We start from the raw sequence: 20,278 nt of genomic DNA on the forward strand, positions 1-20,278 counted from the left end.
AAACACAAATGCTGTATCTCAAGTGGCCTGCTGCGATTTCATAAGTCAAACTCTGATCGAGCGATATCTTACGCCAAATAAGTGCTTCAAATACACCTTTTCTTTATTATGGCATTAAGAGCAATATACCCTGTATAAGCTTAAGTTTGAAAGGCATATTGCGGGGTATCTTGTTGTTAGTTATTTACATAAATATAATAATTCAAGCAAAAGCCTTTATGATTCAAGAGCAAGTAGACTGGATGACATCGTAAGCTGATGATATTTCGTACTTGCTACATCTATTAATATACCCCATAAATTTCAACTTATTCAACAAATAACAGGGTATATTTATAACAAGATAGACCCGTGCTGCAAACATTTGCAATTGCGAGACTTCATGTCGACACTTCAGACTCTGGGCATCCGTTGAGCTGCTTGTTAATCCTCTCCCCGCTTTCCCTCTCTCTCTCTCTGTCTATCTCTCTCTCTCTTACTCGCTGTCTTTCTCTCAGAGGGTTTTGGCGTGGGCGACTCACTGACTGACTGACTGACTGACTGCATCCAAGCGCAATCCAAGTGAGTTTCAAATGTGCCCACACATGGCTAAACTTGAGCGAGTTTCATAGCTCTAGTATCCATAGCAACAACAGCAACAACAACAGCAACAGCAACAGCATTGAAATCATTACCCAACCAGATTCAGATTCAGATTCAGTTCCAGATACAAAACAAACTTCAAATACAACTTCACACGCAAATTTTGAACAAGGCAACTGGCATGTTAATTGGAAACTGCATTTGCTTCTGACAATTATTTTAGGTGACTTCCAAGAGTCGATTCAATTTGTTGATTGTCGATTGCTCGACGCAAGCAACACTCAAGCACTCGCACTCACATTAATATCAAGTATATTTTGTGAGTGTTGTCCGAACACTGATTCGCGGTGGCAAACTGCACGACTAGAAGACACTCTATTTGCTTCAGTAATCATCCACATTTAATCTTCTCTTGACTAGCAAACAGTCTGCATGAGTGTCTGTCTAGCTCTCTTTTCCTCCTTCTCGATTCATGTCAGGTTAAACTCCTTATTGCTTATCTTCTGTTACTGACAAGTCGAACAGACTCATTACAAAAAAGTAAAGCTATTAAACCAGCGCTTGAAATGCCAGCAACTGTATCTCTTCGCTCTCTTTTCTATACCTGTTATCCTGCTTGTCAACAATTCTGATTGTTCCCCGATCACACCATGTTATCCTGTCCATTTATTATCTTCGCTTTGATCCCGTTTTCGGCACTAGACACTCTGCACGATATGTCAACATCGTTCTGCACTCTGTTTGCTAATCCTCAGCTCAGCTCTAACACACCCACTCTCTCTCTCTCTCTCTCTCTCGCTCTCACACACAGCTAGACTTAAATACCATTTAAGCAACTCTGCCGCTCACTAAGCCACAAAACACTTCACTAAATTCGCTGGTCGTAGTGCATTCTGGCATGCTGCCTGCAAACCCGGTTCTGTTTTCATTCTTTCTCACACAGAGGCCGGGTTAAAGGCCTTTCCTTTCCCCATTTCACGCATTTTAAAGAACCTGCCAGGCATTTAAGCCACTCATATAATTATTTTCCAGCTCTTTTTCTTTTTCTTTGCCTTTTCCCCGCTTTCTGTTTCACATTCATCAACGACTGCATTTTTATGTTTTACTGACTTCACTTGAGGCAACTTTTCAAAAGCACTAAATGAGAAAAAGGAAAAAAAATACTAAAATTTAAATAAATGTGTGTATAGCTTTTCGCAGCAATTCCGAAGCTTTCAAACTGTGTGCAACATTTTTGGCCTGTCAATTTTAATTAATGCAAATTGAAACGTGCACACAGAGTGTGTGAGTATGTGAATGTGTATGTGTATGTCTCCCTGTGTATATGTATGTATACACACTCCCCTACAGAGGCAATCACGCATCGTTGTGAATTTGCCTTATCGACATAATTATGCAATTTCGACAATTGAATGAAGCCGAGCCGACTGTCTGCTCAGTTTAATGTTAGTTAGTTAGCTGGTGTCGGAATATACATATATATGTATATATATTTATATAGAAAGAGATTTTGCGACACATATTGCATAATTAAAATGCACATCAGCTACGGCAGCGGCAGCAGCGGCAGCAGCTGCTGCTGCTGCAATTTGGATTCGATTCAATAAGCAAATATCCTTTTTGTATACCGGTTTAATTGCATTGACATCCATGCAACGCAATTGACAACAAAGTGATTACAACAAATTACGCTGCAGACATGGAGCTAATATTCGTTATTATAATAACACAAGTCGGAGCCGCCCAATCAGCGGTTCATTTGTTGTTGCTTCGGCTCGGTGGTGACTTGAAAGAAAATATGAGGAGAGATACGAAAAACAAAAAGAGCCCAGCTTGAACATAAATAACTAAAATGAATTTCAATATAAAACGGAATGTAAATGCTGAGCCATCAAAGTCCACAAAAAACGCCACCAGCTGAGCCCCAAGAAAGAAAAGGCAACAACATCAGCAAATATATGTAGATACAGATACATTCAGAGACACAGATACAGCTACAAATTCGGACTTGGATGATGCGAACAATACTCGTACAAAGCGAAAACGAAACGAAAACGAAAAATGTGGCTTTAAGCTGGAAAACTGGGCACAAGACCCGAACAAAATATGCGCAATATGCAAAAGTCTCAAAATAACACACACAAAAGAAACGAAACGAAACGAAACGAAATGAAATGAAAGCAAGAAAGCCATAAGGCAGGTGAGCAGATGAACACAGGTGAGGGGGGCACATGAGGTAAGCAGCAACTGGCAGTAGCTGCAGCCAGAAGAGAATAATCAGATGCGGAAAGAAGGGAAATCAATAAAAATTGAGTAAAAAAAAAACACAATAAATCATAAGAAAGAAATTACTTAGGCTGCATGAGAAATGAATTGGGAATTCTCTTAAAGAGCGTGTGAGAAAAGCAAGCAAAACGAACCCGCACATAGCCAACTACATGAGCAAGAAGAGCACACAGAGCACAAGAGCGAAGCAACGAGGTAAACAATGAATAATGTGAAAACAAAGGCAAAGCAATAATGAGGCTAAGAATAAAGGGATCTCTATATATAGGCAAAATATGGAGATGAACAATTAGGCAGCATGGTTAGGCAGGTAAACAGAACAGGAAAAAACGCATTAAGGAAAAACAAAGAGCGTGTGCTTGTATAATAGATTACACAATAAATTAATAAATATACCAAATGTATTATATTTAAGGTATTTTTACAATAAATTTAATACTCATTAAAATATTGAATTCGTTTGAATTAAAATTAACCAAATAATAAATACACCATTTTACTTTTTATAATAAAATTAATAAAATCAAGTATTTATTTTAACGCATTTAAAATTGAACTTAAAATTATGAGATGATTATAAAATGATACAATGTACAATAATAAATAAACTAATTTACTTGATGTAACATTTTTAAATATCGCTGCATTAAATAATGATAATTATATGTAGCCAATTCTGTTACAATTAAATTAAGAGTCGAGCCTCACGAATTGCCAATTTTGATTGAAGTAAAAGTTCTTTTGCATTGCGACCTTCTTCTGGTTCGTTCAACTCGAGACAGACAAATTGAATTTGGCTGTCTGTGCATCAATTGGAACATACACGCACACAGTCACACACGCACACACACACAGACCATTAAGCAAAAGGTGTTGTCATAAAACGTTGTGCTAACGGTATTCGAACATGTAAGTGAGGCGCTAAGCGTCAAACGGTTCTTCTAATGGGCCACAAGAACACATTACACACATTACGTGTAAAGATGAAGCAGTCAAAAATTGATTTCAAACAGAATGTTGGCCCCTACGGCGGACGCCAGATTCATGCCAAAAAAAAAAAAAGAAACGAAAAACAGACGTGGAAAACCGGTTACCGACCTTTAGGAAAGTTGTTTTTTTTTTTTTAAGTCCAACACGAGTTGATTTTTTATATTTTTTGTCTGACTACTTTTACGCGTTAATTGTTTTGATTAAAGATTCGTGGTGAACGCAATTTGAGCATTGAACTTGTTTTTATTTTTCTGCCGAGGGCAACCCTGCCGAAAGCTGAATGTCCGGTAAGCCATATTGAGTGCCATGAAACAGATGTATAGTTGTTTTATATCATCAATCGAATGGTGTAGCATATATTAGACAACGGCTAAACAACTCTGGGAGTAGGATGAGGAGCCAATACCGTAGATCTACGCATGCAGTTGGCTTCGCTTTCATCTTGCGTTCGTAACTTATGTCATCAGCCAAATGGCGTATAACATGGGAATCTAATTAAATAGCAGCTCTGCTAAAAGCTTTTGAGATACCTGTTATAGATATAATGAAGTAAATGTCAAACAGATCATCAATCAACCGAACGGCAACCCTGGCCAAATTGCTGTATCGACAGGTAATCCAAACCACACAATTTACATTTATTTCCTAACTCATAGAATTGAACAATCAGTGATTCGATATTTAGCCTAGCTTCCACCTGTTTTACATAATTTTTAGCTCTAATCACACATCACATGATTCTTAGTATTATTATCATATTGATGTTGGCAACCCTGTTTTAAGCCGCACTCAACTTTATTTTGGTCTTACTTATGTCATCAATCAAATGTGCCACCGTTTGTCAATCAATGTGTACGAAATCTCAAAAAACACAATTATTAAATAATTACGTATTGGACATTAATTGTCGACATTTTTATTTTCATTTGGCCACAGCAGCAACAGCTCAGAGTTTTATGGGGGAATGCACAAAAATGGATGTACGAAAATTTGTGCAACGCCTACGAGCTACCAATAGCGAAATCAATAAAAGGCCAAGCCAACTCGCATTTTTTGACAATCGAAATTGAGCTGAGGTTTCTAGACATAGTGGGAATACACAGAGACAAATTGAAGCGTATTTCATAGGTTCGCCCTGTTACATTACAAAATGGAAGCACTCTCTTCTCTCAGTGCAGTTGCATTACATTTATTTATTTTGTACGGGGTTTTTTGTTTTGTTTGTGATTTTGGCTCGTGTTTCGGTTTATTTTTGCATTTGTCAACTGAAATAAAGTGCACAGCTTTTCTTTTTCATTTCTCACTGTTTTTGTAATGTTTGTATTTAGTTTATGTTTGGACTTTAGTGCTTGGCTTATAATTTCGTTGAAAACGGTTTTGCCGACAGTTGTGAATCTGGGAAATTTAAGCTCAACTCGGCTCAACTGGCTCGGCCGGCGCCTTGTTAGAAAAATAATACACACATGCCAGTATAAACAAATATATATCTATGTATGTCTGTGTGCATGTATGGTTGTCGCCTAGACTCGTATGTATTTCGATTTCATTCAAGGGGCATGCATCAAACGGCAGCCATTTTAAAACGCTGAGTGCCTCAAAGCGAGGCAACACAAAAAAAGTAAATACATATATACAAACATATATATATACATATATATGTATATGCACAAATATGTACATACACATGTTGTATATAGGCGCAGTACACGTGCGAGGGCAGCTTAGTCCGTATTCGTGCCTAGAATGCTGGCATGGATAATCATTGTCAACGTGGATGGAAAGTTTCATTATTGAATGGTTGATTCGTTTACATTAATAATAATGGCAGCTGTCAGCAGGTTTCCAACTTGTTAATATGATTTACCTTTAAGTGAGCAAAGTAAAGTTTCATTCCGCGAACAAGGGAATACAAAATATCCAATTATAGTTTAACAAAGTTCACATATCCATACTTTCCCACAAAAAATGTTCTCCATGTTTTCAAACATTCGTTAGAATCTATAATAACTTAATACTGTAAACAACTTAATACTGTAAACAAGTCAATAATCAGCATTAAGTAATTTGATTTCGATTTCTCAAAAAATTAGCCCATAAAAAGACCAGATGTAAATTGAATCTCTCGCCATTAGAAATTTGTGATTGTGATTCCAAATGATTCGTTTTTCATTACCCAAAGAACTGCCCTCATATCTATCTCTACCGAAATTCAAGCAAAAGGTTTCTCTGCTGAGTACCTTTTATTGTATGCCACGCCGCTAAGGCAAATATTTGAGGCCTGTTTCAACAACGGAGCGAACACCAAAGATGATGATGATGATGATGATGATGATGATGATGGTAATGGTAATGATGAGTATGATGATAATGAGACAAGGCCAGCGTCAGCTTCTCTTTGGAATCCACTGTTTCATTCATTTGCGCTTTTGTTTGAAGATTTTGACGCACTTGTCGCTTGAGTGTGCGATTGTAGGAATTGGTAAATAACACACACACACACACACACACATATATATACATATACATGTCTGCATTCATATATATTTATTTATTTAAACAGCCATATAGATTTGCATTTGTGAACTTGTTCTTTAACAAAGTTCTTCTTTACACAATTGTTTTATTGTTTTATTCGTTTATTTCAATCTGAAAGGTATCTAAATGCTAATCCAAGCGGATGTTTTGATAGATAAAAAGATATAGATACAAGTGCTCCTTGAAGGCCTTTCACGTAGTGCATAATCAGACAACTTGATGAAAGCCAAAGGCCTAAACAAGCAGCCTTGTTAGCAGGCCGAAAGCAAAATACCATCGCACTCACACAAGCACACAGACGAGCACACACAGACACGTAACAACACACATAATTATGTGCGCGTAAATGCCTAAATGTGTATTTTTCCTGTATTTGTAACTGCGTGTGTGCATCTGTATCTGATTACTTATGTATGTGGCCTGTTGGCTGTGGCTGTGGCTGTGGCTGTGCCCGGGCTCAAATTGCCAGGGCCCATAAGCAGTCAGCCGCGTGATTTGCATTTTAATGCGAGTGTGTGTGTGTGTGTGTGTGTGTGTGTTTGTCTCTGCGAGTGTCTATGTGCACAAATATGCCCCGTGGTTCTGTTTCAGCCTGCTCCATTCCCAGTCTCTCAGCGTCTTCGGCGCCTGTGGGGAACTGGTAACCATGCCCAATGGCCCAGTAGCGATTTTTCGTTGTACACGAGAAAAACAGAAGAGAAACTGTAAGAATAATTCCATGTAACTTAAATTTTAACAACTTTTCCAATTCAATTGAACATTGGGAAACTGTTTTATGCTCGATCCGCCTTCTATTTTACTTGAATAGAAAAGTTTTAATGCGCTCTAATCTTCTTTTATCAACTGTTTCTCAGTAGAACTTTTTATTGTTTAATTTGTCTTTATTGAATCATTTTATATGGAATTTATTCGCTTCATTTCAAATTCAACTAGGCTCGTGTTTGATATACATAACTTCAATAATTCTCTTTTCCATTTCGATTCGCTATCAAAGACCCGTCAAAATTTCGTTCAGTGTATAGAGCACACTTGTGCTCGCAACATATTTTGTGACTTGCCTAATGCTATATGGAATTTGATTACAATGTAAGCCCCAACAATAATAATGACAACAACAACTGCAACAACAACAACAACAACAACGGCAACAGCAAAAACAATAATAAATGTGGTTTTCATAATTTGCCACAAAATGCTGAAAGCAAAAGCCAAAATCCAAACTCAGACTCGAAATTCCGAATCCAATTTGATCTCGATGAACAAAATTTTGTTAAATGAGCTGCAAAATAATTGCCAGCCGAAGGCATAGACTTGTTTGTAAAGTTTGACAAGCACTGCATGGGACGGAGCGGCTTGGGGTGGGTGATGCAGAGCAGCCCCCACTGCCCCTCTCCCGATGTATATCATTATCATGCAGCTGCGAATTACGCAATTTGCTATTTAATTTTGTGAAAATATTTTTGCTCCGGCGGCTCAGAAGTTTGCCTTTTAATTAAACTCCTGGCCATGCCCCTGTGCCTATCTCTGCCTCCGCCGCAGCGCCCGCTCCACTCGCACTGATTGATTACAGTTAGTTGGGCCAACTGTTGCTCAACTGTTTGCATTTTATAACTAAGCCACGCCCCAGACTCTGTCACGCCCTTTGTCGCGCCCGTAGAACTAAGCAAGAGCTATTCCTTCCGCCGGAGCCCGTTAATATTCTATTAACTTCTTTTTCCATCGTGATGCTAAACGGGTTTTCTATTTTTATGCTGCGTTGCTATGCTGCTTGCTGCTTGCTGCTTGTTGCTTGTTGCTTGATTTTCTTGCTGTTGTTATTTTCTTTCTTTCATCTCCTATCGTCAATCTTGAGAATTGTTGCCAATGCGGAAGCTCCCTAGCACTTATTAAACTTCATTCCCTCGGCTGGTCTGGCCCATTATCTCGTCCCATTCCATCGGCCGCCTCGTTTGCGGAGCTTGTGGCTCCTGATTGTTACACCGTTTGATTGATTGATTGACTGTCGCTCAGTTTGTCGCAAAAGCAGCACAGCCTTCGTCTCGCTGCTCTCGGTGTTCCCCCTCTTCATTTTCTTAAATGATTTTTAACTTTATAACATGGTATTACACTGTGAAAAATTCTTTTCAAATTGAATAACAGAAATAAGAATACAGTCAGCAAGAGAAATGAAATTGTTTTCTTTCTAAAATTCTATCAGCTTAAACCAAGTCAGCCATTTTTTGCAGTGTTTCAGACGACATTCTTTTCCTACATATTTATTGATGGTCTTTTGTTGAGGGGTGTTGTGGTCATGGTTACCTTACTCAATTTCTTGATCGCTCTCTGTGCCAATTCTTTTTTCTCTATTTTGTCACGCAGGCTTACAGTAAATATATAAGCCAATTTATTTGTGTTTTCTTATATTATTTTTCTTGTTGTCGTCGCCGGTTCCATCAAAAATTCATCATGGTTTGTTTGCTTATTTCTTGGAATTTTATTTTTGCTTATCTGGGACAGCATTTTGCTAGCGTCATTTGTTTTAAGTGGGTTTTGTTGATCCGTTGATCCATCATCAATTTCGCTTGCGTCCTTCATAAATCTATTCATCTCGCATACCCTGCCTCTTGTCCCCCGCACACACTCGCTCCTTCTCTTTCTCTCTCATAGTCTAACTTCGCCTAGCTCACCATGTGACCACGCCCTGAGACAATATTCAAATTCCAATGCATCGACAAACGCTTCGCTTTCATTTTGGCCATTGATTTTGTTTTCAATTTCATTTAATTTCTTTGAGCTCGTCTTTCTTTATTTTTTTTTTCTTTGGCCATAAAAGCTTTTTTAACATTTAATTTTAATTCAGTGTCATTTGGTTGTAGTTTTTTTCTGTTTACTTTCTAAACAAAATGCTTTTTGCCGGGAAAATTCATCAGCAAGTTTTATATAATTTATTATGTTTTCTGTTTCCCTTCTTTTTGATGTGCTTGATTTAGCCACATTTCGTTGCCATTTTTCTTAAGTTGGCTTTCTTCTGTGCTTAATTCAGGCGCATTTGGCGTTCCACGGCGCTCAGCAATTAGCGTAATTTAGTTGCACTTAGCCAAACGGAAATGAAATTAAAAGTTTTTCCCTCTCGCTTTGAGGAGAGGGAAAAAACGTTGCAAGTGCTTTGAAAATATTATTACAATAGTTTTTGTTTTTCTCTTATTTTTCCTTTTCTTTGCGGCTTGTGGTTGGATTTTCTCTCTGCCTGCGTCTGCTCTTTGGGAATTGTATCGCTCAAAAAGGCCAATTAATTTATTAATTATTATTATTATTTCCCTATTCACTAAATTTTGCTGGCTAGCAGAAAACTTTGATTGAATCTTCCTCCCTCTAGCCATATAAAGTTGACCCTCGACTCACGACTAACTTGCGCGCTAAACTTTTGTAGTAAGCCCTGCTTAGCCGTAGCTAAGCTTATTGGCCTGCCTAAGTTGGCTAACTTTGCGCTAACTTGGCTTAAAGGCGCTACCACGCCCAATTCACATTGCTTAACGCATTGCGTGCTTTAGGTTCTAATAGGAGGCCTCTCACACTCCGCAGGTGAGCGTCAGCGTCTCATCCACTTCAAAGTTTATTTCATTTACACTTGGAGAAAAAGTTTGTTTGAAGTAGAAAAGTATGGCAACACTTTCTTCTTTCCTTGCATTGACATTTTTACTATTTCTTTTATATTTCATTTCAGTATTTTCATGATTTAAAATTTTTTTACTTACAAAACTTTTTGTTTCTGTCTATAGTTTCTTGCTTCTTCTTTTTCTTTTTCTGTGCTTTCTTCGAGTGTAGTGAACAACGTTGCCCTGGCCAAGACTGCGTGTCGTGCACCATTTGAATTCCCTTTTCGAGTTTTGGCAAATGAAAATGTTGATTTGCCCGCATTGAGGAACATTTCTCCTGTCTTTTAATGAGCTACATAAACTTTAATGTTTGCTAACTAATGTTGTTGTTGTTGTCCTTGTTGTAATAACACCAATACCAATCGATTCGATTATAATAACTGTGGCCAACAGGCATTTAGGTCACATTTATTAAATTCACACATTAATTTCCCTGCGAGGACCAGGCATAACATCCGGTAATGGTATTCGGTTATTAAAATTCCTGGGAAAATCAATACACGAAACAAGCAAAATAAACAAATATATTAAAAGCACACATAAAAGGCAACCGCATATTTCCATATGCATTTCTGCAAAAAACTATTCGACAAACGAAAACAAACAACAAATTTGCAACAGCACGAGTTATGCCACAACGCCCACGCTCGGGGCACTTTAGTCAGCCGTATTTATCTACAATTTAGTACAAGTGTTGATAGATTATTCGTATAAATATTATATAAATATATAAGTATATATATATATATGTATCATTTCATGCAAAAAATTAAAGCCCCGAATGAGATTAGGGTTTCCTTGAATTAAAAAATTAAAAATAAGACCGAGGCAGAGGAAGCTTATCGAGTTGAGTCACTTATATATAGTGGGCCGATAGCCGGCCCACACTTGCATTTAAACAATCATAAAACTATGTCACACGAGGCCTGAAGACAGTTATGTAAAGAACCGTATCTAAGCGAATTGTTCTGGTCGAGAGTGCTTCACGTCAAGTTACCCTGTTACCCTCGCGCGCCAATATACTGGGGCATATTGCTACTTATCTATGAACATGGAAAAAATCATGAGAATCGCATACAAAGGCTATATCATAGAAAATACTCATATACATATATAAATAAAGTCAGAAACGCAAAGTAGGGATACCCACAGAAAGCAAATGAATAAGGCAAGCTGTTAGACAAAGGAGAGAGAGAGAGAGAGAGAGAGAGAGAGAGAGAGAGAGCTAGAGAGAGAGATATATATATATAGAGAGAGAGGGATATACATATATATATATATAGAGAGAGAGAGGAAGTGAGGCAATACAATTAAATTTTAAATTAAAGTCATGAGAACCGATGAGAAGGGCGATGCTGAGAATTCAAAATTTACAAATTATTTTAATGATTAACTAGATCACAGATAGAGATACAAATCATATTAGTAAACAAGAGAAACCATTTTATATATAGACAAATAATATAATTAATTAAATCACAATCTCATTAAAAAACCATTATTTATTTTAACACAAATTAACGAAACCTATTTCACCCATTTCCAAAATGGCACAGGGTATAAGGCACAGTTAATGGCCAGCACAAGCGGGCCACAACAAAAGACAACATTAATTACGACATTCGTTTAATGGCTGTAATTGTAATGGCCGTTAATCTTGTTGACTTTAATATTAGATATGGGCGCATGAAAAGCTTTCAACTAACTTGCCTGCAATTGGTTAAATTACAACAATTGCTGGCATACATATGTACATATATAAAGAGAATATATATTATGGATCTGGAACTGGGTTCGAAGCATCAGCCGAAGGTCATTTCTTGTTTCTGCTTTTTTCCCACAACGCGAATGCGAGCTGCTGTTGCTGAGATTTCTTTCTTTTCATCTCTTGCTCTCATTCATAATGCAAAAGCTCCATTCTGTGCATCATTTATGCGGTAAGAGCTTGCCACGCCCACACCGACACACGCACACTTTCAGCGAACTACGCACTTAAAAGCTGCGCCTGCTTCGCATATTATTATCCTTGTGCCAGATTGATTTCAAAAGCACGTAGTTGCAGTTGCCTTGGGTACACTTATAATGCAGAATATGGTGGAAATAGCTGAATAATATTCGTGAATTTATGTATACAGTTATCTCAGCGCTGTCATCATAGCCTAATCTATTATTTCAACTGAGACAGGGTATACCAAAGTCGTGACATATCTGTGCCTGGGCACTGCTGGTTCTTAGTTGTTGTTCGTTGTTTCCCTTATTGATTTTTCTTTTTGCGCACAGCAATAAAACAAAATAATAAAAAAAAAGAGGAAGCAAAAGGAAAACCAAAACAAAGAAAATGTTTTTTAATTGCATTATGCAGGGCATTTCCCAACAAGTGGGCGGGGAACGGGCCAGAGGACGACTTAATTTCATTTGCTGCGCCGGGCAGGATGCATGTGGTATCTGGCTGTGGGCAAGGGCGCCAGGGGCGTGGTGGATATCTGTGTGCGGTTGTGGGGCTCGGCATTGTGGACTTAATAGTTCGAACTTTGCTTTACACTGATTTACACACACTGCGAGCGACAGAGAGAGAGAGAGAGAGAGAGAGAGAGAGAGAGAGAGAGAGCGAGATAATGGAACCTGATGGCTTTTCACATTTCCGTTCATTTTCATTTATATTGTTGCAGGCCTTTCCTGACTATGTATTTTCTAGGTATTTCTTTGTGTGTGTGCGTGTGCATACACATACATACACATTTGGGAAGTAGAAATTAGTTCAAGGATTTCCCAACTTTTTGGGATGTTCTATATATATATATACTGTGTACACAATAATTACCTTTTAGAGCCCACACAATAGCAAATCCAGCTCAAAGCGTATCCCAACTTTGTTAGCATGAAAAACCGATGTAAAGTAGCCAAGCCGCAGGCTCGACTAGCAGATATCCTCTACCATGTGGTCATGGGCGCTAAAAGCTCATAATTAAGCATTTCTACACTTAAGTTAGTATGAATCTAAAAAATATATTTTGTTAGTCATTGTAATCTGTCTGTCGAAAATTATTATTTTTACTTTATATAACTCCCTCTACCCTGCACAGCCACAATGCTGTAACAGCTTATCTTTATAGCATTCCTTCCGAATATCTGAAACGCTATGCTATCCACATCTGTTTTCGTTGCATTCTTTCACTGAGCACCGAGCCAATAACTAAATACATATGTATATACATCTCATATTATATAAAATTCTACGTCTACTAAGAGCACCCTTCTTCACTAAATATCCTCGAACGCCTTGCTGCCTTTATCATTTCTTTAGCACTCATTGCTCCACTTCCAGTCCCAGTTCATAAATCAGCTTGTCCTTCGGCAGGGGCATCATCCATTTGGTAAGCCAGGTAGAGCAAGGCAAGGCCAGCGCCCCCATCGGCTAAGCCACAGCGAAATAAATCGTTGATGTGGCACGTGGCGCATTTGGTTATCGCAGCTATCGCCGTGCGCCGACTGGCAACAGCCACTGTCCGACCGAGAACTATTAACAAATATACGGCCAATAAACTAAATGCTCAGCATCTGACAGTTCAATTAACTTCACAGACTTCACAGACTTCCCAGATGCAACGCTATATAAAGGATTCTTCCAGAAGCGCACATAAAAATGCTAATCATCTGCTCATTAAATGCGCATCAGGCAACGCAATGCTGGCTCCAAGGCTCCTGTTAATGACAATACACCAGCCGAAAGGTCCACGCCCACGCCCACGACCACTAGCAACACCCCAGCTGCGACAGTTGGCCCGGGCCAAGCTGCTGCTGCTGCTGCTACAGCTACAGCTGTTGGCTGAAAGTTGAGCAAAAATTTGGCAAGAAAAAAACAAAAACGGAGCATGAGCAGGAGAAGGCAGAGCAAAGCAGGCGGAAGGACAACTGAGGGACGTTCTCGGTAGCTGTTGTCCCTGTGCAGACATCTAAACTGTCTGTGAAGCGGGCCTCAGCTAGCAAAATATATAGATACATAACTGAAGGCGCCTGCTGTCAAATCATCTGTTTAAATCGATTTTCCTTTCCTTGTGCGTGAGTGTGTCTGTGTGTATGTGTGTATGTGTGTTTGGGTGTGCCTTAATGTGCGTTCTCTTCCCTTTTTTTCGTTCAGTGAGAAAGTGGAAGCTGCGACCCAACAAAACTTTTGGCTGCAAAACTTTTGTTTGGCTGATGAATGCAGCTTGCTTGAAAAAAAATAAATAAAACGAAGAAAATAAAGAAGCCCAAGTATGATTAGCCATTGAAAATATAAAAATGCAGAAAACCAGAAAAGAAAAGCCGCACAAGAAAATGGCAAAAGAAAAATAAGTTCAGTCGTAAAAAATTGTGCTTAAGCTTGAATAAGTTGAGCGAAAAGAAAATTATTCATCAAAATGGCAAGGATAAGAAATGAAAAGCAGAAAAGGATGAGAAAAAAATAAATGAATATATAAATCTTGATCTTGGCTACTCTCAGGTCAAGCATTAACACTAATTGAAGTTGGCGAACGAAATCAGAAAAGGAAAATTCTTAGACTGTGTTAGAATAAGGAAACGGATTAAAAGGAACGTCCTAGCTTGCATAACTTAAGCTAATGTAGATTTTCAATCACTTTATTAACTAATCAATCAATCAAGTAGTCAATTTTAATGTGTGTATTCAAAAATGTATTTATTATAATTTATTCTTATTCATCTATTACTGTGATTTTAATTGCATCATCAAATATTTGTTCTTATTTTATTTTACTTTTTTTATTAAATATACTATTATTTTTTTTCTGATTGAATTTATAATTTAAGCTTTAAGAAAAATCTATTTAATTTTGTATTATTTTATAATATACAAAGTACACAATTTTTTTATATTTTCTTAGTATATATTACTCATATTTTTAAATACTTTACTCTATATACTATTTAGTTTGTTTTTATGAGTATAATACTCTATTATTATATACTCTATTATTATTATATTATATATATATATATTTTTTTTTTTTTTTTTTCATTTATTGAAATTATGGAAATATTAGAAGCTTAGGCTATTTGCTAATCATTCTATATATGGTAGCCGTTAAACCGACACGATGCTTCAAATCCCAAATGAAATCAAGCTATTTCAACAGCTTTGGGACGTCTACCCTAATTGACCCCAAAGCAAAAACAGCGCCGCGAATTGCCTAAAAGCTAAATATATAGAAGAAGAAAAAGAAGAAGAAGAGAAACTGAACACCTAAACAAATCGCAGATCGAATCGTAGATCTGCAGCCGCCTACGGCCGACAATTTTCGCTCATTAAATAAATCAAAATGTGTTGACCATAAAAGTCAAATTTTTGCTTCCTTTTTGGTTGTGTTTTTATACCCTGAACCCATTGAAAATGGGAAATCAGGGTATAATGGTTTTGTTAAAAGTATGTAACAGGCAGAAGGAGGCGTGGCAGACCCCACAAAGTATATATATTCTTGATCAGGGCGACAAGCTGAGTCGATTTGGCCCTGTCCGTCTGTCTGTCCGTCCGTCCGTCCGTCCGTCCGTCCGTCCGTCCGTCCGTCCGTCCGTCCGTCCGTCCGTATATATGAACGCGTCGATCTCAGAAGATATAAGAGCTAGAGACTTCAACTTTTTTTTAAAATGTCCGTACATATCACGCGCAGATCGAGTTTATCACTAAAAAACGATAACTCATTCCGATATTTTTTTATCGATAAAAAACCTTATCAAAGATTACTTAAAAAATTATATCTCCTACATCTTTCAAGCTAGAGTCTCCAAATTTAAAATGTATATTAAGATGAATTTTATACAATTTCGGTTTTTGTTAAAATTTACCCCCCACCCCTAAATCCACCCCCTCACCCTCATCTTTTTAAAAGTCGTATATCAAATACTAGAGACTTGTGCTTCGGTATACACATACATTTTAACATTATGATTACGTTCTGAAAGTTTCATTACGATCGTACGTCTAGAAATTAAATTATTCAACAAATAAGTTCTCATAATATTGCCACCACTGCAGCGCAACCCAAGCGCAATCGCCTGTATATGTGAGTGTGTGTGTGTGTGCGTGTGTTCGTTTGTATGTGTATGTGTGTGTGTGTGCGTGTGTGTTTGCTAATTATTATTGAAATATCAGTTGCTTGTAGGGTTCAGGGAATCTCGTAGTCGAGCAGTCTCGACTAGAGCTTTCTTTCTTGTTTGTTATTGTAGCTGCAATTTAAATAATCAATTTATGCAAATTTGGAGAAATGATCCGAAATTATAGTTGGCCAAAACAAAACGAGAAACAAAATAAATCTAAAAACAATGTCAATTTGTGGGCCGACAAAATATTCGAGTGACTCAAAAGTGGCTGACAAGAGCTTTTGGAGCATTTGGACGCGAATTTCAGATTTAGTTTAGATTGCAATGTCCAAAATATTTCAAGTATTCTCCAATTCTAGGATGAGGAAAACGAGGAGAAATCTATTTAGCTAAAACTCATTTGTTAGTTTATTTAACTATAGCTCGAGAAATCTTACCAGAGAATAGTTTAACTTACATAACTGTACACGGGTCAATAATGCATACTGTATTCACTGATTCGATCTGATCTGATCAAAGATGATCTGCGCTTCGAGCAGTACGTGTCATATGAAAAGACAGTAATTAAAATTCCCGGGCGAGGCTGCAACGAGCGTTACGTGACCCGGGCACATGCTAAAAAATTGTAGTTAATGCCTATCTGATGAAAAGCTCAAAATAATAACAACTCGTATTAAAATCCAAATACTACGAGCAAACACGCAAAATTTTCAATATCGTAGTTATGCAAGCGAAACAGCGGGGGAGAAGCATGTATTACCATAAAACGAAATGCGAAAGATGAGGCCAGCTCGTGCCATAACAAAGATCCAAAAGTACAGTGAATATTATGAAAAAGAACTGCTGCTTAAAGCATATTTTTGTTGCATAATTTAAATATTTTATTTTAGTATTTGTTATTATTTTTGTAATATTGCTATGTTAAATGCCTTTTTTTTAAACAGCTGAGCTGTTCAAAGAGACCTGACTGTACCACTAATATGAGTTACTTTTATTTGCCGCTATCAATTTAAATGCTGATAGGGAACAGTTTCTATTTCTCGACTGGCTGCTCTCGCAACAATATAATTTGCTGTATATTTTATAATCACATGCGAAGGTCGCAGCTGAAGAGCAATAAAAAATTGTTGTTGCTGCTGCGATAAGGCTAAACATGAATGATCACCAATATGAAAATGAACAGACATACAATAACATTCATATTAAACTATCATACAAGTGCAGATGTAATACATGTATGTATGTATATGCATGTTACATTGTTTTTATTTTTTGAAAGTCTTATACGATTTATGCATTTAACATAGGCGTAGCTGGAATACTGACCTTTTACTTAGTTGTTGTCTGTGCAGCTGATGTTGTTGTAGTTGTTGTTGTATTGCACAGCTTGTTTACTTTTTGCTTTGTGTTGCTCTTCTTTCGTCGTTGTTGTTATTGTTTTTATCGGCATTCGGTAGATTTTTCGTCAAGTTTTCGTTCTCGTTCTCGCATAGTAGGTTTTTGGTATTTTTGGCCTAAAAGGACGAAACTTTGTGCGCTCTCTCACTCGCTCTCTCTCTCTCTCTCTCTCTCCTTCTCTGTGTTTGTAGCCCGCGCACACTCAGCAAATTGATTTTCACTTTTGGCCAAGACTGTCAAAAAAATAACACACACACAAACACATACAGTCGCAACACAGGAATTTTCACTTGTGCCACTTTTTTCGCTGTTTTGTTTTGCTGTTGTAGTTTTTGTTGCATGCGTTGTTTTAGTTGTTGCTGTTATTGAACAGGTTTGTATTGGCTATACAAATTCTTCACCTGGGCCCAAAAAAATCAAAGTAACAGCAGCGAAGCCGGCAGCGGCTGCGGTAGCGGCAACAACAAATTCCAACTGCCTTTTCCTGCTGCCTTTTCTTTGCACAAATACAGCCACACAGAAACGGACACACACGCACACTCACTAACACAAACAAATACACAGAAAGCAACAAAAATTCTTTCGCTGCATTTGGTTTTGCCTCCTTTACTTTGCTTTTGCGTTTGAGTTTTTGATTTTGTTGTTGTTGTACTACTGCTGATGCTGCTGCAGAGGCGAACCGGTTTTGTTTTTGCACTTCACTTTGTATTTGTTGGCTTTGCCTGATGGTGCTGTTGCGCTGCAGCATGCAGTTGACAACAATTCAGAGATTGATAAAACTAAATTGAAATTTAATTTTCATTGCAAATAAACCCGCTACAGTTGCACTCGGCGGTTTTTCTCTTTGATTCCCATGCGTATGCACCGTTATTCCGTTTTCGATTTGCTTCTCCTTTGCACACCTACACGAAATCACCTCTTTTTCTATTGCTGTTTCACTCGCACTCGATATTTAGCCGCTCACATCGCCACGACGCGCTAACACCAACCGTTCTAAGTCGAAGTCGTATGCAGACTAATCGCTGCTCTTATACCTGTGATGTAAAGTACCGCTGCTAAACTCAAAATGCCTGTGCCGCGTTAACAGCAAATTTCTCTCATACTCGCGAGTCGAAACTCTCGACGTACTTAACAGTGGCAGAGCGCACGTTAGATAACATTTCTGCTAGCCCACTGATTCTCTTTTAATTTCTCAATAATTTATTAAATACACGAATTTAAAAATGTATTAAATATAGTTTATTGTGAACCTTACTAGTAGTCTATATACAAAGGCACATTCACTCAGTACCCAATAAATATATCTAAGATAAATTGTATTTCAATTCATTTACAAATAAATTAAGTTTTCTCCATTTGGTAACAAAAAAGTATGAATTTTACTTTTGAGTTATTCGTCAACAGTCCATATAAAAGTTAGTTACCGCTTCCAAAACTTGAAGTATTTCCACTTTTCAAATGGGCTCTAAAATTGATTTCATTTAGTTCATTCTTGCTTATAAATTATATATACTTATTTACTATTATTGACATATTTTCTATTGCTGACAACATTTTTGTCCACTGTTTTCGATCGTTGGAAGATGTGTACTCTCTATCCCACACAGATTAGTAAAATACATGGCCTCTGCTCCGATTTATGTCTACATGAGATGTTCTTTGATTGAAGAAATGGTCAACGCAGAGCGGGATCTATCTATTGCACAGATTCTTATTTTCCATTCTCTGTATTTTTTATATTCACCTGCTCATTCCACGTGTCTCTGCTCAGTTATTTCTCAATCAAGAATTGAATCATTCGTTCGTTTTAATATTAATTTCATTCGATTAAATATTACTTGCTCCGCTGTTGTGATTCATTTGTAGACCGAATATATCTTTGCCCTGTGTTGTGTTTGCTTTTTCCAACTAAATGCAGCTGCACCTCATTATGAATGCCTCCAATTCCGGTTGCCAGAATATAGATCTAAAATTAATACCAGATTAGAAATGTATTGAAAGATAAGGGCTTTTACTATTTGTATATCTTTCCATGATGTCTCACATGTGAAGATCGCTCGGTGGCTTGCGCTATGTGCAGTGATGTTACAGGTTCTGTTTAACCACCTCTGCGGGCAAGAGTTCCACAGGAATCAGGCGGAAGGCTTCGCCCTCCAGCGAGACATTGCAATACATTTCGCCTGGTCTGGGCTTCGCTTGCGGACTCAATGGCGTCACCAATTGCAGCACTGTTACTGGTCCCACAATCAATTGCTCCTTCTCCTGCTGCTGATTACTTTCCACAAGCTTGTCCTTCGTTAGTTTCGGCTGATCCGTTGGTCGTTTTTGCTCCATTGACTCTTCCATTGACTCTTGATCCGGGTTTAACTCTTCATCTGGCTTTTCGAAGTCCTCGTAGGCGAGAACTTTAATAGTGTGTTTGTTTATATCCTCCGTCGGATGCTTTTTGCTCATATGGCGCTTTAGATGGGCACGCGTGGCTGCCGCGTATGCACAACAGGGGCAAGGAAATCTTTTGGAGCGCCAGTGCTCCTTGCTGTGGGTCTTTTCGTGGCGCTGCAGATTGTAGAGCCGTTTACTCGAATACGAGCATTTGGGCACAGTGCAGCGAAATACAATGGAAAACTTCTTGTTTTTCATAACTTCCATCATTCAATTGCAATTGAAATGCGTAAATTTAGGTAAATTTAACTTTTATTATGATGCGCAGGCGATAGATAGTCATCCGATAACTGGTGGTGGCCAACCGATAAATC

At 37.8% G+C, this 20,278-nt stretch overlaps 2 protein-coding genes across 9 annotated transcripts in view; both read right to left on the reverse strand.

The window, feature by feature from the left end:
* The window catches only part of Prosap (SH3 and multiple ankyrin repeat domains prosap), a 77,454-nt gene extending 58,900 nt beyond the window's left edge, over positions 1–18,554 (reverse strand). For all 7 annotated transcript variants that reach the window (XM_089261417.1, XM_089261414.1, XM_089261416.1 and 4 more), the window contains exon 1: positions 17,451–18,554. The gene's annotated coding sequence lies outside the window, so the exon portion shown is untranslated. The remainder of the gene's footprint in view (positions 1–17,450) is intronic.
* A 267-nt stretch (positions 18,555–18,821) lies between these two features.
* On the reverse strand, positions 18,822–20,278 carry LOC108653582 (uncharacterized). Of its 2 annotated transcripts, XR_016197104.1 has the most exons (3): positions 19,567–20,278; positions 19,044–19,488; positions 18,822–18,987 (listed from the first exon to the last, which is right to left on the reverse strand). XR_016197104.1 is itself a non-coding variant. In XM_018104204.3 (2 exons), exon 1 carries the CDS (start codon positions 20,172–20,174, stop codon positions 19,608–19,610), a length of 567 nt encoding a protein of 188 aa, XP_017959693.1. In that variant the 5' UTR covers positions 20,175–20,278; the 3' UTR covers positions 18,822–19,488; positions 19,567–19,607. The 2 variants fall into 2 exon arrangements, 1 of the variants encoding a protein (XP_017959693.1); XM_018104204.3 differs by having other exon boundaries at positions 18,822–19,488.

The sequence above is a fragment of the Drosophila navojoa genome, chromosome 5 (genome assembly GCF_054131105.1).
Source record: "Drosophila navojoa isolate 15081-1374.11 chromosome 5, UAZ_NAV_1.0, whole genome shotgun sequence".
Lineage (NCBI taxonomy): Eukaryota > Metazoa > Arthropoda > Insecta > Diptera > Drosophilidae > Drosophila > Drosophila navojoa.

Excerpts from the sequence above, each read along its gene's own strand:
- LOC108653582 (XM_018104204.3), bottom strand. The coding sequence starts at position 20,174 with ATGATGGAAGTTATGAAAAACAAGAAGTTTTCCATTGTATTTCGCTGC.